General features: G+C 35.7%; 1 protein-coding gene across 1 annotated transcript; it reads left to right on the forward strand.

Annotated features, from left to right (window-relative positions):
• The first annotated feature begins 1,497 nt into the window (after positions 1-1,497).
• LOC117630904 (AP-2 complex subunit alpha-1-like) lies at positions 1,498-16,452 on the forward strand. The gene is made up of 27 exons (XM_034363753.1): positions 1,498-1,934; positions 4,732-4,863; positions 5,253-5,378; positions 5,742-5,804; positions 5,880-5,977; positions 6,075-6,282; positions 6,967-7,038; positions 7,119-7,211; positions 7,718-7,819; positions 8,034-8,131; positions 8,623-8,704; positions 8,840-8,928; positions 10,216-10,321; positions 10,405-10,470; positions 12,323-12,429; positions 12,522-12,626; positions 12,724-12,844; positions 12,964-13,143; positions 13,258-13,494; positions 13,969-14,049; positions 14,185-14,349; positions 14,481-14,567; positions 14,665-14,790; positions 15,188-15,268; positions 15,351-15,422; positions 15,682-15,761; positions 15,843-16,452. Exons 1-27 carry the CDS (start codon positions 1,803-1,805, stop codon positions 15,991-15,993), a joined length of 3,060 nt encoding a protein of 1,019 aa, XP_034219644.1. The 5' UTR covers positions 1,498-1,802; the 3' UTR covers positions 15,994-16,452.
• Positions 16,453-16,523: the final 71 nt, after the last annotated feature.

A 16,523-nucleotide genomic window follows, 5' to 3' on the forward strand; every position in this document is an offset into this window, starting at 1 on the left:
TTACCGAATGAGCTAGACGCCGAATGCTTTGACCACTCAACTCCCGTATGGATTCTGCACGTCGACTGTTCGGCAAACCAACAAGGATGCGGAGCAGGCTTGGTACTGACAACACCGGACGGACTCAAGATCGAGTACCAAGTCATTTCGTTTGTATTTTTTATTTGATTATAATTAATGGCAATAGCCTATATGGAGTTCCTTTGTTGGTAGATGGATGGAGTGAATGCCAATCAAACGGAAATCTGATCATTTTTGGATCGCCTTTGTTAATGTCTATTTTATTACTTAAAATAAAAATAAAATTATCCGTAATGCTTCAAGCAACTACATTTGTGATGGAAATTGATCTAATAATCTTGATGAAGTAACCTTAATTTGTGGGTTATTTTCTCTGCACTTGTGACACCAAATGTGAGTTGAGGCAAAACAATAGGTTTTACTCTAGAAAATAATAGGTTTTAGGACTTGTGATCGCTCTATTCGACTTGATTACCATCCAAATAGACATGCTCATCCGATGGGCTACTGCCATTGTCAAGCATACCTTGATTTGGTACTCAAATTATCTAGTGTAGGAACCCAAGTTCTTTCTCAATATGCATGTATTGCATGGCTCAACGTTTAATGACGAAATGGGAGGGCAAAGAGGAGCACCTTTATTTTCAAAAATTGTTAAGAAACTTTTATAAGGTAGGTTATTTTTCAATGAAACCATAACAACGCAAGGTGGTGCTCGTGTTATTTCGGAACTTGTTTTTCCAAAATAATTCTTTCCAATAACATTAATTTTGGGTCTTTTCCATGCTATTTTCCATTTGGTGGGCCCTACTGGGCTGGTTGAAATATTAATGGAACACTTTTGGGCCCTTTATTCAGGTTTTGTTTGAATTCTTTGAATTAAATAAGCCTCGCAAGAAATTGACTTGAATTCAAGTAGCAACAGTGAATTAATAACAAGCGAAACCAGCAGACACCAGTATAATTATTTTTCGAAAATTTATAAATTAAAATCCTACCTGGCAGTGCAGTTAAATCTATAGAAATGTTGGTAAATCATAAATCCTTTCGTTGATCCAAAATTAGACAAAAAAGCCATGTCATATTGGGTAAAAGGTAAAAGGTAAAAGGTAAAAGAATCACATGCATAATTGGGCATTGGGTAAAAGGTCAAAATAAAAATAATAAATAAATAAATAAAACAGTAAAGACCCACAGCACAAATATATATATATATATATATATATATATGTATTATTAACAAGCTCATAAAAAAAAAAATTTAAAAACCTGAATTACACTTTGCAATTATTTTCCCCAAAAAAAAAAAAAAAAAACAGTGATTACATTTTGCCTCTCTGTCTGAGAATTGATGAAGAGAAATAAAACATTAAAATAAAAAAGAAAAGAAAAAAGAAATGAAGAAAATGAAGAAGAAACAAAGAAGTATTAGGTGGAAAATGTCATGAAATGAAATGATTCAATTGGTCACGGTGAATAAAAGTCGTCTCCTTCCAGCACTGACCGACGGCTTTTCTTTTCTCAAATTTCCTCAGTGCACCTTCCTTCTCTCTCTCTTTCTAAGGAGGCATTAGAATTAGATCAAACCCATTTTTGCGATTTTGTAATTGGAGGAGCTGCTGATCTTCACCAACAGTATTCAATTTCTGCAAGTCTGTAGATCCATCCAATACAAGCCCACCAGGATCTCCGACGATTTGGGGGGAGCTGAGCAGTGGTGGCTCTCTCTCTCTCTGTCTCTCTGTGAGTGTGTGTCTCGCTAGGGCTGGATCTGAGCAGTCATGGCTTTGTCAGGCATGCGAGGCCTCTCTGTTTTCATCAGCGACATTCGGAATTGCCAGAACAAAGAGCAGGAGAGGCTCCGGGTCGATAAGGAGCTTGGAAATGTCCGTACACGCTTCAAAAACGAAAAGGTTTGTCTTAGGTTTAGGGTTTCGCGTTTCCTTTGTATTCTCGTGTTGCAAATTCGTTTTTGTTAGTTTTGGGGGATGAAAGAGAAGTGAGGTTTTTGATCTAGACCATGGTGGAATGACTTCATTGCTTAAATTTGGGATTTGGGTTTTCTTGGGTGTTTGTTGGGCTGCTGAGAAAGTCTGGGAAATGAAAGGAAACTAAAATTTTGTGATTTCGGGTTTTGTATTAGTAATTGGAAGCGAAAATGTGAACTTAGCTTGAGGTGGATTTATAATTAAGAAAATAAAAGTTACCTAGTTCTATTATTATCTGCGTAGAGTTGGGTGGCATCAGCATTGGTTTTTTTGGTTTTCAAGCTTATTTAGAAATGGCTTTTATGTGGACTCATTATTGTGGAGAGGCAGTAGGAATTTGGTACTACATATATTCCTTGGATTTATTATACCATGGGTTTAATATAAATAGCTCAATGAACGGAACATGTTAGTTCGTACAGTTTCAGTTGATGGACTTCAAGTGATAGGCATGAACCAGGGGCGTTCACCTTCATTTGCTTTTCTTTTAGATGGATATCATTGAATCTGATTAAATTTGAGTTGAGATGTTACTACTTGTGTATGTTATCTACAATTTTTTGAAATATTGAACTGGATTTTTGTTATGGTAGTGAATAAGATGGGAAATGCATCCTAGTCTGTGCCTAGGGAGATTGGAGAACACATGAGGATAGTTTTGACGTAGCTATTTATTTGGTTGTGGCATTCCTTCACCTAAAAGGAGTCAGTGCTCCCCCATTTCAATTCTATTGCTTGTGGTGCTTTGGTCATCCAACATCCATTTTTAAAATTTAAACCAAGATTGAAAGGAATCCATTCAACAACCTATACCTAGATGTTCTTATGCTGAATTGAAGATTCTCTATAAGCACATTTGGGCTGTCCTGTAATTGGAATATGAATTGTTGCTGTCCATCACTGAATTCAAATGTGAAGGGAACTTGATGACTGTTTCAATTTTTATATATGTTGTCAAATATATTTGAAAGGATATAAAAGTAGGTAGAAATTACCTGGAATGATTGAAATACCATAATGGCAAAATGATGTGTCAATGTAGACGTGTTTCCTTAGAAAGGGGTATGCCACACAAGCAAGCTAAATTTGTATTAAATTTGAGATATGAATATATTGAAACTTACTCTTGCATATTGATGATTATAAAATGTTGTCATGCATCACCAGACCCCAAAGTTTTAAGAAATTCGAGGCACAGTTTGTATTGAACAAGGTTACCAATGGACAAGGGAAGGGTTTTTTTTTTTTTTTTTTTTTTTGCATTTTTCTTTAAAGGAATAAGATTTCTCTAATCTTATAAATTGTTATGTACCCGCATCTTCTGCCCCGATTCACTCACTGATCTTCAGTCCTTTCCCTGTGTATCTTGTCTTAGATTGAATTAATTTTGATGACTAAACAAAGTTATGTTTATTCTTTATGGGTTATTATTTTAATTCTAGGGTTATATGACAGTGGGGTCATTACTGTTTGTATTTGATTGTTACTTTTTTGTTACTTTCAATGTTGTTGTTGGAAATTGGCTTCAGTTTAAGTGATGGTGATTTCTCATTGTTCATTTCTTCTACTCCTTGTGCACACTCATGATATATGCTATGTGTCACATTACCATCCAAGTGCTTGAACCAGCCTGGTAGAATTAGTGGTTCTATTGAGTCAGCGATCAGTTTAGTTTCTCCACACATTCTTAACGCATCATAGGATTTAATGGTCTATTCTTGGACTGCAAAGTTGGCAACTTAAATGATTGGGTATTAGGAAATTAATTGATTTCTCGAAGATGCTTTGTGCTAGCGCTATACCAGAGACTGTTGTGCCACCTGTGTGGATTTTAGGTTGGGTCACCAAAGATGTGCACTTGTATTATTTGATTCAGTTTTGATCTCAGGAAACTCTATCTAAGTTTTTTTCCCCTTTATCTGTGGATGCTTCTTCTATGGTGTCAAGTGAAACTTATTGTTCTCTGTTTAGGCACAAGTATCGTGTACTACCTTGTGTGTTGTTATTACTGGTGATGCTTTTCCAGCACCCTGCACAGCCTTATTTTGTGGCCCAATTTTCCTGGAGGAGGAGGAAGGGTGAAGGTTTAGGGAGAGATGGCTATGTTTTGGGTAATTTGGCTGGTGGAAATAGGAGGATATTTGATACTTTTAGGTGAGAGGAGATGGAGATTTTATGGGATAAAGTTGGTTTTTGGTTTGGGCATCTTTATGGGCTCCATTTTCTTCGGAATTTCGGGAAATTCTTGTTATGCAACTTTAGCTGACTGGCGGGCTGCTGTTATTTAGGTGGAGTGCTGTTTCTAATAGGCTTTTTTTTTTTTTTTACAACATTTCTGGGATATGGTGGATATCTCGTCCTTTGAATTGTACTTTTTTTAATTCTATTTAGTGAAATCTTGTTTCTTATATAAAGTTAGCAAATTCATTGATTGTGTGTGTTTTCTCTGACTCTCATTAATGGTAATGAAAATTGACATTAGTTATCTTGCACAAATCTTAGGTTGTCTTTGCTTTGATTTTGCATAGATTCCACTAAATAGGTTGAGACGTAGATCAATTTTGTATAAATATGATCTTGTACCATCTTTTTATATGGTGGACGTCCATTTGCTTACACATACCTCACTCTCTACTGCTTGCTCACTATTTAGTTAGAAGTGCAACAGCTAAACCAAAAAGGGTGACTGGTTAATGGAAATTTTCTTGAATTCTTTCAACAGGGTTTGTCACCTTATGAAAAGAAGAAGTATGTTTGGAAAATGCTTTACATTTATATGCTGGGCTATGATGTGGATTTTGGTCACATGGAAGCAGTTTCTTTAATATCTGCGCCTAAGTATCCAGAAAAGCAGGTGATATCTTCTTTTCACATCAATATTAAAACGACTAGTCTTGAGTTTGGTTATCTTCCATTTTCCTTGCATTTATGGCAAAATGGCTTGCAGTTCTAGGAAGTAAACCCATTCTCATCATATTTCTTTTTTGTACATTAACGGATGGAAACAGTGATAGACGTTGTTCATCTCAGGGTCATCAGTTTTCTTTCTGTAAAGTTTTAATACGGTACTTTTGCATACCAATTATATAAAATTTATCTTTGGAAAAAAACTAAAATGCACGTTTCTCTTCTGATATGCGATCAACCTCAGTGGCAGTAGCTAATTCTTTTATCCCATTATATTGCCTTATCTTCATTGTCCAAAAAACAGAAGAAAGGATCTCACTTTTTAATTGACTGCAGGTTGGGTACATTGTGACATCATGTCTGCTCAATGAGAACCATGATTTTCTGAGATTAGCGATAAATACCGTGCGCAATGATATTATCGGTCGTAACGAGACTTTCCAGTGTTTGGCATTGACTATGGTATGACAATATCTGTTCAGTTTTCAAAACATACTATTCATTTTGATTTTAAAGTTCTATGTGATAATGGTCAAAAGGGATCTTATTTTATGCATTTGTCTTCCAGAATTATATGATTATATGCTATGTCAATATTGAATAGGTCTTAATAATATTTGTAGTTTGATCTGATTTTGGGATATCTTGAATCTTCATTTGGATAAGTTGTTCTTTCTGTTTTTGTTTCTTTAAACCTGTTGCTTCCATGTTTTCTTCTTTTGTCTTTCTTATGTTCTCTCCTGTTGTGTCCTCATTAAAAAAATTTACTGCTCTTAGATTATGCCTAATGTACCATCATTATTTCATTTGTATTTGACTTTGTAGGTTGGGAATATCGGCGGAAGAGAATTTGCAGAGTCATTAGCACCTGATGTTCAAAAGTTACTTGTAAGTTGCAATCTTTTTTCTGTTTGGCTCGAATTAATAGAAAATGATGTTGTTGACCAAGTTTTTTTAATGTAGATTTCTAGCAGCTACAGACCACTTGTGAGAAAAAAAGCCGCACTATGTCTATTGCGCTTGTATAGGAAAAATCCTGATGTTGTCAATGTAGATGGCTGGTATGTTCGCGTATTACTTTCTTCACTACATGATGTTTAACATTACTTTTGCCTTCCGTGCTTATTTGATTGGTCTATCTTTTTCCCTTTATTTTAGGGCTGACCGGATGGCACAACTTTTAGATGAACGCGATCTTGGTGTTTTGACATCATCTATGAGCCTTCTAGTAGCCCTTGTATCAAACCACCATGATTCTTACTGGAGTTGTCTTCCAAAATGCGTTAAAATATTAGAACGGCTTGCTAGGAACCAGGATATTCCACAAGAGTACACCTACTATGGTATCCCATCTCCCTGGCTTCAGGTTTGTAATATGTAAATTTCTTTTTGTTTAATTCGTCAGACTTTTTTGTATGTACTGGATACCAAATAAAATCAGCCGCCTGATTTATCTTTTTCCTTCCGAAACAGATTAATCTTGTCATGTCTATATTAAACTGATATGGCTTTCTCTCTTTGCTTTTTTTTTTTTTTTTTCCTTTTTTAAATGTGCCAACTACTCCACTTGTTTTTAAAGCTTCCACCAATTGCAGTCAATGCTGTCATTTTACTTTTTCATGGGTCACAGTAACATCACCCAGCATCCTTGCTCCATAGATTATAACTTAATCAGCCTTATAATAATAATAATATGTTTTTAAATTTTATTTTATATCATGTGCCTTAGTTGTGCTAACCAGCCCAACCTTCTAGAGCATGCTAAACAACGGGAAATTTGGTTCTGGCTTCAGTTTTTCCTCTTTGGTTCACTATAGTTTTTAGGCAAGATCTTTTTAACTTTTTGGGATTTAAAATTCCAATGACTTTGAACCATCTTTGTAGTGCTGCCAGTACTTAGCTTCTTGAGAATATAGTTCGTATTTTCTTGTTTTGCCTGGACAATTTACTAGGACACTGTTTCTCTCACTTAAATGTGTTGGAAAATTTGTAGCATTTGGTGAATGTAGAACAAGTTCATGTTTTTCTTACAAGTGTTTTTTTTGCACAGGTTAAGACAATGAGGGCTCTTCAGTATTTTCCTACTGTTGAAGATCCAAATACCAGACGGTCATTGTTTGAGGTCATTCTCTGTCAAGAACTTATTATCAGTTGTGGTGTTATATTTTATGCTTCTATTAAACCTTGTACTGGTGGTTTCAGGTCTTACAACGGATATTGATGGGTACCGATGTTGTTAAAAATGTTAATAAGAACAATGCATCGCATGCTGTTCTCTTTGAAGCCCTTGCTCTTGTAAGTTTTCTGAAATAATTTTTATGTATGATCATGAATTTTAGACACCATTTATTAAAACTATACATGCATATAGGTTCCCCTAATTGGCTGACAATTTTTTTTATACTTTTGGAACTCCAGTGGTCCTTCTAGTTACTTTTTACTTCCATTGAAATTTTGTCTTTTGCGTTGAACGCAATGTGTGCATACGTTGACAGAGATGCATGTGCATGTATGTGGAATCATATAAGGGCTTTTATAATTTTATGGCTAGGCAATGAAAGTGGAAGTGGTATTGTCTGCATTATTCTTCCCGCTCTATTCTTTCTGTAAATTTGGGTTGTGCTGTCATCTGAGATTATAACACTGCTGGTGAAATCATTTTGGAAATATTTCTTTACTAGGAAATGTTTGAAACTTTATTTCATTTTCTTTCGGGCACGCCCACACACAAGTGTCTTATCTGTTCCTTTTTAAAGGCAGCGGGATCTTATGTATTATGTGTTATTATTGCCCAATTTTAGGTCATGCATCTGGATGCTGAAAAGGAAATGATGTCTCAGTGTGTTGCACTGCTTGGAAAATTTATTGCTGTGCGAGAACCAAATATCCGATATCTTGGTTTGGTAAGTGGTGAAAAAATATTTCTGGCTTCGTTGTTAGGCTAAGGATCAATAAATGAATAACAATAGTTCAGTAAATATATCTTTTGGTTTTTCACATTTTCATTTTAACACAATCCCTGACTGAAGCGTGCAGAGGAAGAATGTCTAAACTTAGAAGGGTAAATAGGTGGCTACTGTAAATTTGCATGATTTAAATTTGAAATTGCTCATGTAGGAAAATATGACGCGCATGTTAATGGTGACGGATGTGCAAGATATCATCAAGAGACATCAGGCTCAGATCATCACCTCATTGAAGGATCCAGATATCAGGTTAAATTTGTTATCTGGCTGTATTTGGTTTACAAGCAGACGAGAAATTTTGTTTTCATTCATAACAATGCCATCCTTTAGCAATACTAGTTCCTAGGTCCATTTGGCCTGATTCCATGGGCTCACAACTAATAAAACATCAAAATATGCAAGTTTCTCGGAGCTTACATGACCTCTACCTTTTTTGTAGCATCTTTTATCTATTGAAGCATTCCATCTTTTCATTGATTTTGGCATCATGCTCACTCTATAGTCTGTACTATAATCACTTAGTTCATTTATCCGTGCATTGCACATGTCTCTAACCCATAGTATTAACATTGCAAATTTATTTATTTTTCTTGGGCATGGTTTCCTGAAGTTAATTGTCCTAACGAAGAAATTCTTATTATACTAAGGATATTATGAGCACACTCACTCTTATATTTTTTGCTTAAGTTTTATACATCTAACACCATTAAGGGGTCACTAACATCAAATTCCATCCTCAGTATTCGTAGGCGTGCTCTTGACTTGCTTTATGGAATGTGCGATGTTTCAAATGCAAAAGATATAGTTGAAGAACTATTGCAGGTACATCAGATACTCTGTGCGTGTACTACTTGGTTGTATATGATTTTAGTAGATTGCCTCTTGTTTTATATTAGCAGACATTTATTCTCTCTCAATCAAAAAATGAGGTACCACTGACTTTCATCTGCATTTCAGTATCTGAGCACAGCGGACTTTGCAATGCGTGAGGAATTGTCACTTAAAGCTGCCATTCTTGCCGAAAAATTTGCCCCTGATCTGTCATGGTAAGCATGGCTCTCATTTGGCTCTTTTCCTTTTTCATTTCTTTAATGAACATGGCTCTCCAATGAACGAGATAGGGCATGGGACCAATACACCAGTAGAGAAATCTGAAAACAGGCATACGAATATAAATTATTAAGCAAGTGTAGTTCTAAATCACATTTTAGTTAGGTATCTGATTTCCCCACTCCCCCTTTCTCCACTTACACCCCCTTTTGCTTTCTAATACTTTTTAATCAATTTTGTTCTTTCTCTTTCCTATTCTATCCTTACCCTACATTAATTTCTTTTTTACTTCACTTTATATTATTTCTTTTTCTTTACACTTAATTTTCCAACTTACACTTCGTTTTCAGTATTAAAGGGAAACAAAATACTTAATTTCTTACTCAATTAAAGGAAAAAAAAAAAAAAAAACTAAAAATGGAGTGCAAGTTGGAAAATTAAGGGTAAAGAAAAAGAACTAATATAAAAGTGAAGTAAAAAGAAATCAATGTAGGGTAAGGGTAGAATAGGAAAAAGAAATAACAAAATTGATTAAAAAGTATTAAAAAGCGAAGGGAGTGTAAGTGGAGAAAAAGGGAGTGGGGAAATCACATCCCAGTAGTTAATGGCAGAGAGAAAAGAGAAATAGAGAAGCAGGGAATAATAGACGAAGACACAGAATTTTTTTAATGTAGACGGTCAATCTCTATTGCAATGACTCTTGTTTAAATTAAACACATTTTTGGATTATAAAGATATATCTAGTTTGATATTATGCAAGAGGAGTGATTTTTCATGATCTTTTGAAAACGCTCAGTGTCTGTTTGGTCTTGATTGTATCATCTTGTTGTCTTCTTCTCTTTCTGTTTCTACTTTGAAAAAACTACGACTTTCTATGTGTCATTTTACTTTGAAACTACCATTTTCCATTTCCACGGTTACCTATGATGGGACTGAGGTGAAAAAGGATCAATGTATCTGACTTCTTTGTTTTTGGTCTGACAATGCATTCTGCATTTCAACTTTCAATTAGTTAGGATTAGTGAATTGACTTGAGTTTTTGTTCATATTGTTATATGTATATGTAATATATACTTATTTAAAAACTTAAAGTTGCAATAATTTTGTTTTTGTTGGGTGGTGAATTCTGTGATTTAGTTATTTGTACTTCTTTTGGATCTTCTGGGAGTTTCCTTTGTTATGTGTGGAAGTAAAAGTACTTATGGGAAGTTGGTAAACCTCTTATTAATTGGATGCATAGTGATCCTATCATTTTTTCTTTTCTGCATATTGATATCATGCAGGTATGTAGATGTGATTCTTCAACTAATTGACAAAGCTGGAGATTTTGTCAGTGATGATATATGGTTTCGTGTTGTGCAATTTGTTACAAATAACGAAGACTTACAGGTCAGAATGCTTTGCTGCATTTTTACTTTATTAGATATGTTTTTCTAGTAATTATTTGACTGAGATGTTATGCACTTGATCAGCCATATGCAGCAGCAAAAGCCAGAGAGTATCTTGACAAACCTGCTATACATGAGACAATGGTTAAGGTGTGTATAGACTATGATTAAGTTTTCTATGCAAGCTTTATCTAAATCTGAAAGATAATACTATATGCCGGATCAGTGGGAACGTTTTATACACGCATACACACACACATACATATGCTGATGTTTTGGAACCACACTTTCTGGAAAAAAATCAACATGATCAATGGTCCAGATTCAATCTTGAAAGAGAACATTTCTTTATATATAGAGCCATGATTATCATGATTGCATGATTTAGGAATTGTATTTTCATTGCTGTGCACATGATTTGCATGAGAGCTCATGACCCATATATAGAGCATGATTTTTTGTTAGTTACATAAGGAGGTCAGAATTGGCCTTGTTAGCGAAGTTTGTTGAGAAATTTTCTTTTGGAAATTCTTTTGGCATGCAGTCATCTGAGCTAGAGATTGCGTTGATGCCAGTAGGTAGGACTTTAAGGTGCGGTGGAGGTTAAAGTTAAAGTCCAAATCTTTGGAAAGACATTTCACAAGGAATTAGTTTCTTTTGTCATTTTCTTCAATTAGTTGTTGAAAATTTTGGGAGAATTAGATTTTTGGAAAATTTGGGTGGGTGATCACTCTATGGTTTTTATTTCTGTATATTTTAGATTATCATCTGTTTATAATGTGCCAAATTTCAATTGCTAATCTGTCGTCCCCTCCTCCATGTATTTTTCTTCTTTTTTTCCCTTTTTTTCTTTGACTTTTTGGTAAGAGGGGGCCTAAGGCTTGGGTCTCCTCTTCCATTTCAATGGGCTGTAATTTAACTTTGAAGAGGTTCCGGAACATGGGCAAGTAGAATTTGATGGAACCTTCTCTTGCAAATTCTATTTAATTGGTTGATGGTAAACCATCTATCCTTCTTCTCAGTCCAGCGGGAACAATTGATAAGCATAATGTTTGCATATCATCTTCTTGGTTAAGAAGGAATTGAGACATAAGTTGTTTAGTGTAAGGTTGAGAACTTAGATTAAGATCTTCTCCTTGTCTTGGAAACCATTGTTTTTAAATCTAAGTCATCTATTAGAAACCCAACGGTTATTATGTATTTCTTAATTTTACTACCCAAACAGGATGAGAGAATCCTTTCATTTCTATTTAAAACCAAGGATAGCCAAGAAAGGAGAGGACCCAAATTTAAGGTTGAGTTGGAGGCTTCCAACTTTGCACAGATTTTATTGAGAGAAATTGTGCTTTTAGTGGTAGGAAAAAAGGCGACTGTTATCAACCTTCCATATCTTGGTCATCTTCTAGGTGGTCGAGTTGGTAAGAGTGTTGGATTCTCGAAGGAAAACATTGAGAGGACGTCGATTTCTTGTGGGAAAGAGTGCATTGTTGAGTGTGGGATTCTTGTTTTATGAGTTTAGTGAAATAAATTTGTCCTCATTTATGTGCCCTTTTCTGGGGAAGGGGTTGGGCTGCAGTTTCTTGAGACTTTTTATCTTTGTACTGTGTTTGGTGTGTTAGTGCTGAGTAGGTAGTTGAATGTTAGAGATTTGTTCAATGGACTAGTTATCCACTGCTATTGTACTTTCTTGACCTCTTGTTAAAAAATAAAAAGAAATAATATATAATTGGTATGTCTTCTAAATAAAGTAAAATAGAAAGATTAAGGAGGTCGAGAATTGTGAGCTTGAAATGCTTAATGCTGATTCTCATTATGTTAAAAAAAGAGTCCTATGGTTTTGGTTCTAGGTTGTATATCTTTGCACATATGCTACTCAAGAGATCTGTTTCAATTTGAACTCACCTTAATCTTTATTGTTTCTCTTGCATATATTTCTACCAAACGTAACCATCTTAGGAAAATAAATGTCTTGATTTGTTTGGATTCAATTCACATGCAACAGGTCAGTGCATATATCATTGGAGAATTTGGCCACCTTTTGGCCAGACGGCCTGGGTGTAGTCCAAAGGAATTATTTAGCGTCATACATGAGAAGCTTCCTGCTGTATCGTAAGGGCACTTAAAAACTTTTCCTTCTCTTATTCTTACTAAATTTAGTTACAATTCCTGTATTTATCTTAGAGTGTGTATTATATTTGCAGGACTTATACTATTCCTATTCTTCTTTCAACATATGCTAAGATCTTTATGCACACTCAACCTCCAGATGCAGAACTACAAAATCAGATTTGGGCAATATTCAACAAGTGAGATTGTCCTCTGCACCATTACTTTTCGCAAGTTGGTTAATTTTTTTACATCAAATTCTGTGCTTTTCTTTAGCATACTATTTATTTCTTTCAGGTACGAGAGTTGCATTGATGTAGAGATACAACAACGAGCTGCTGAATACCTTGCCTTGAGTAGGAGAGGTGCAGCTCTTGTGGATATATTGGCTGAAATGCCTAAATTTCCTGAGCGGCAGGTAATTTGTTTTGCAGTTTCGTTCAGAAGAAGCTTATAGAATCATGCTATTCACAACAGTACCAAATTCTTGGAAATTATTGAAACCAACTCTTAACGTTGTTTTTTGTTCATATGTAGTCTGCATTGATAAAAAAGGCTGAAGATACTGAGGTTGATACAGCAGAACAAAGTGCTATCAAGTTGCGGGCCCAGCAAACATCAAATGCTTTGGTTGTCACTGACCAACGTCCTGCTAATGGGACCCCACCTGTCAACCAGCTCGGTCTTGTAAAGATTCCCAGCATGAGCAGTAACGCGGTTAGTTTTGCTTTTTCTTTTTTCTTAAATTTAGGGTTTGCAAAAGGTAGGTTCAGATCCGAAGATTATATCCAGTTTTGATTGAAATTGGTGTATGTTTGAATATCGTTACAGGATCACAATTCAACCGACCAAGCGTTATCTCAGGAAAATGGTACTTTGAGTACAGTTGATCCTCAACCTGCTTCAGCAGATCTCCTTGGTGATCTCTTGGGTCCACTGGCTATCGAAGGCCCTCCTGGTACTGCTGTTCAATCACAACCGAGTGTAATCCCTGGAGTAGGAGGCGATTCAAATGCAGTAGATGCCGCAGCCATAGTGCCTGTTGGCGAGGAGCAAAATTCTGTTCAGGTACTTTCTATAGCAGTTCTCTCCAATCGTTGGTGGGTGCATTATTGCTTCAAAGTTCTAGCATGTTGGGCAGAACCTGAATCTGTTCCAATTGCAATGTGTTCTGCACTGTAAACAAGACTGTCCATCAGAAATTGACAGTATATTTTGTTTTTAGTAGTAACGGTGTTTTTTGAGCTGTTAAATATGTTGAGTAAGCTATAGTTAGCTAAATGTCTTTTGCCTCTGATTCTTGTCCTTTTTTCAGTTATACTTCTGTGTATGTTTGTTTGGTTCTTAGAGTTTGAATTCCCCTGATAGATGTTTTATCTGATTTTCTTGTTCCTACCTCCATCTGAACTGGAAAAAAAAGTGTTTATGCTGCACCTGATAGGATATTTGTTATATTTCTTTATGTATAAAACTTAGTCAGATTTTATTTTAGATTTCTGTGCTACTAATACATGTAACTAATTTTTTAATTGTAACCTGCAGCCAATAGGAAATATTGCTGAAAGATTTCTTGCTTTGTGCTTGAAAGATAGTGGTGTTCTATACGAAGATCCTAATATTCAGGTTTTTCCCCAATGAGTACCCTTATTTTCTTGTATTTAGACTCGATAGTTTCTACTCTTTCTTTGCAAGAGAGATTGTGAACATTCAGCTTGGCGTTATTGGGCTTATAGTGATATTCATGTGATGTTATCCCAGATTGGAATTAAAGCAGAGTGGCGGGTACATCAAGGATGTCTTGTTCTTTTCTTGGGAAACAAAAATACTTCACCACTTGTGTCAGTTCAGGCTATAATATTGCCTCCCTCCCATTTCAAAATGGAGCTCTCACTAGTACCAGACACTATACCTCCCAGGGCACAGGTAATAATTTTTATTCATGTAATTAATCTGTGGTCGTTGATGAGCCTTTAGGTCTCTTCTCTCTCACTCATTCTTTTCCTTTCCTAGTCCTTATATTTTTTTTATTTTCTTTTATCTTTTTGGTTGTGTAGGTACAATGCCCACTTGAAGTTGTGAATCTCCGTCCAAGCAGGGATGTAGCGGTTCTTGACTTCTCCTACAAGTTCGGTAACAATATGGTACTTAAATCTAAAATCCTGTGGTTTCTTGTGGCCAATGAAGCAGAAAATAGGTCATATTTGTGTCTTCATATATCTTATAGTAATCCTTTCATAGGTCAATGTCAAGCTTCGCCTCCCAGCTGTCTTGAATAAATTTCTTCAGCCTATACCAGTGTCTGCTGAAGAGTTTTTTCCTCAGTGGAGATCACTATCAGGACCACCTCTGAAGCTTCAAGAAGTGGTATGTGTGATATATGTCGCATTTGTCTTCTTTTTATGATTGAGGAAATTCCATTTATGGTTAAAAATGGTTGACAAACATTTATATTGACAAAGTGAATTCATTCATATTTATATACTATAAGTTGTGTCCTGTATCCAGTGATTGACATTTTCCTTTACCATCCTCTTCTGATTGGAAGGTTATGATGGGTTTCATTTTTGTAAGTAGCAAAGCAGGAAGATAGCCTGTTAACTGTTACACTATCAGAGTAGGAAACACATGCTAACCTGTTTGTGGTCAAAATGTAGCATTATTCATTTGGCTTATTGCCAATTCCAGGTTAAGGCTAAATTATTATACATACCGAAGGTTCTGTATTTATCAACGTGGTGATATTGTCCAGTAAACCGTGCAGGTTAGAGGTGTCAAACCAATGCCACTTGCCGAGATGGCAAATCTACTTAACAGTTTGCGATTGATGGTTTGTCCAGCACTTGTAAGTTCCCTTTCTATGTCTGAAAGTTTCCTTGTGATCTGTTAGTTATTAAAGGTGTTCACTAACGTATTCTCTATTTCAGGATCCAAATCCAAATAACCTTGTTGCAAGCACAATGTTTTACTCAGAAAGTACACGGGCCATGCTTTGCTTGGTAAGATTTATATGTTTGCTTCGAGACTTTAATTGGTGGACTTGATGCCACCACTTTCATTATTAGGACAGAGCTGAAACTCCAGTGTTCAGTTTATTAATATAGATATAAAATTATGTTGCTTGACCTTTCCCTTTCCTAGGAATCATATGAAGTACTGATATTTTTTCTTGTAAGTAATTTTTAGGAGTTATCACATGACCTTTGCTTTAGAATTGTGAAAGGTTGGTGATTCAATAGCTTCTTTTTGGCTACTCAGGTTAGAATAGAAACAGATCCAGCAGACAGAACCCAGTTGCGTATGACAGTTTCTTCAGGGGACCCTACATTAACACTCGAGTATGTATCTACATAATGTATTGCTAACCTTAAATTACAACGATGGAAGATAGATTCCTCTGATCTCCGGGTGATGTACAGGTTGAAGGAGTTCATCAAGGAACAACTATGTAGCATCCCTATATCCCCTCGTGCACCTGGACCGGTGTCACCAGCACATCCAGTAGCTCAGCCAACCAGTCCAGCTGCAGCATTAACGGATCCCGGGGCTATGCTAGCCGGTCTGCTGTGACAAAGTGAAGATGATAAATGAGGATTTGTTCATTGTACACTCGTAAATCTGATTTATACAACCTACCCAACGGTATCTCTCGCCCAAAGTTCAAGAGGTGGATAGAGAAAATCCTGATGCAAGGGCTGGCGGAATCAAGTGTGAGCTAATTTGTGCGGACGGCTTAGTGTTTGAGTGGATCTCTCCATGGGTTGGTCGGGGTTTTCAAATTCTTTCTGTACAATGCAATTGTGCCTAAGTGAGAAGTTTTCTCGGTTTTGGGGTGAGGGTATTTTTATTTCTTTTTCTTTCACATTTTTTTCCCTTACCAATTTCAGTGGATTGGTTTCTGTAGTTACACAGTACTTGACAGAACAGAATGTAAGATATTGGCAGCATGAAGTAGATTAGTTGTAATATTTTGTATTTGGTTGTTAATGCATAAATATGTTTTCAATAAGAAAATTTATTGGGTGATAAGTAATGTGATGTTTCAAAAGATCAGTGATTAACCCTTAAGGTAATTTACTTTGAACCAAAAAAATCTGATA

This window comes from Prunus dulcis, chromosome 6, assembly GCF_902201215.1.
Source record: "Prunus dulcis chromosome 6, ALMONDv2, whole genome shotgun sequence".
In the NCBI taxonomy this organism is placed as follows: Eukaryota; Viridiplantae; Streptophyta; class Magnoliopsida; order Rosales; family Rosaceae; genus Prunus; species Prunus dulcis.

Excerpts from the sequence above, each read along its gene's own strand:
- LOC117630904 (XM_034363753.1), top strand. The coding sequence starts at position 1,803 with ATGGCTTTGTCAGGCATGCGAGGCCTCTCTGTTTTCATCAGCGACATT. Across the intron at positions 13,495-13,968 it reads AGGAGCAAAATTCTGTTCAG|CCAATAGGAAATATTGCTGA; the intron begins GTACTTTCTATA and ends TGTAACCTGCAG. Across the intron at positions 15,269-15,350 it reads TGATGGTTTGTCCAGCACTT|GATCCAAATCCAAATAACCT; the intron begins GTAAGTTCCCTT and ends TCTCTATTTCAG.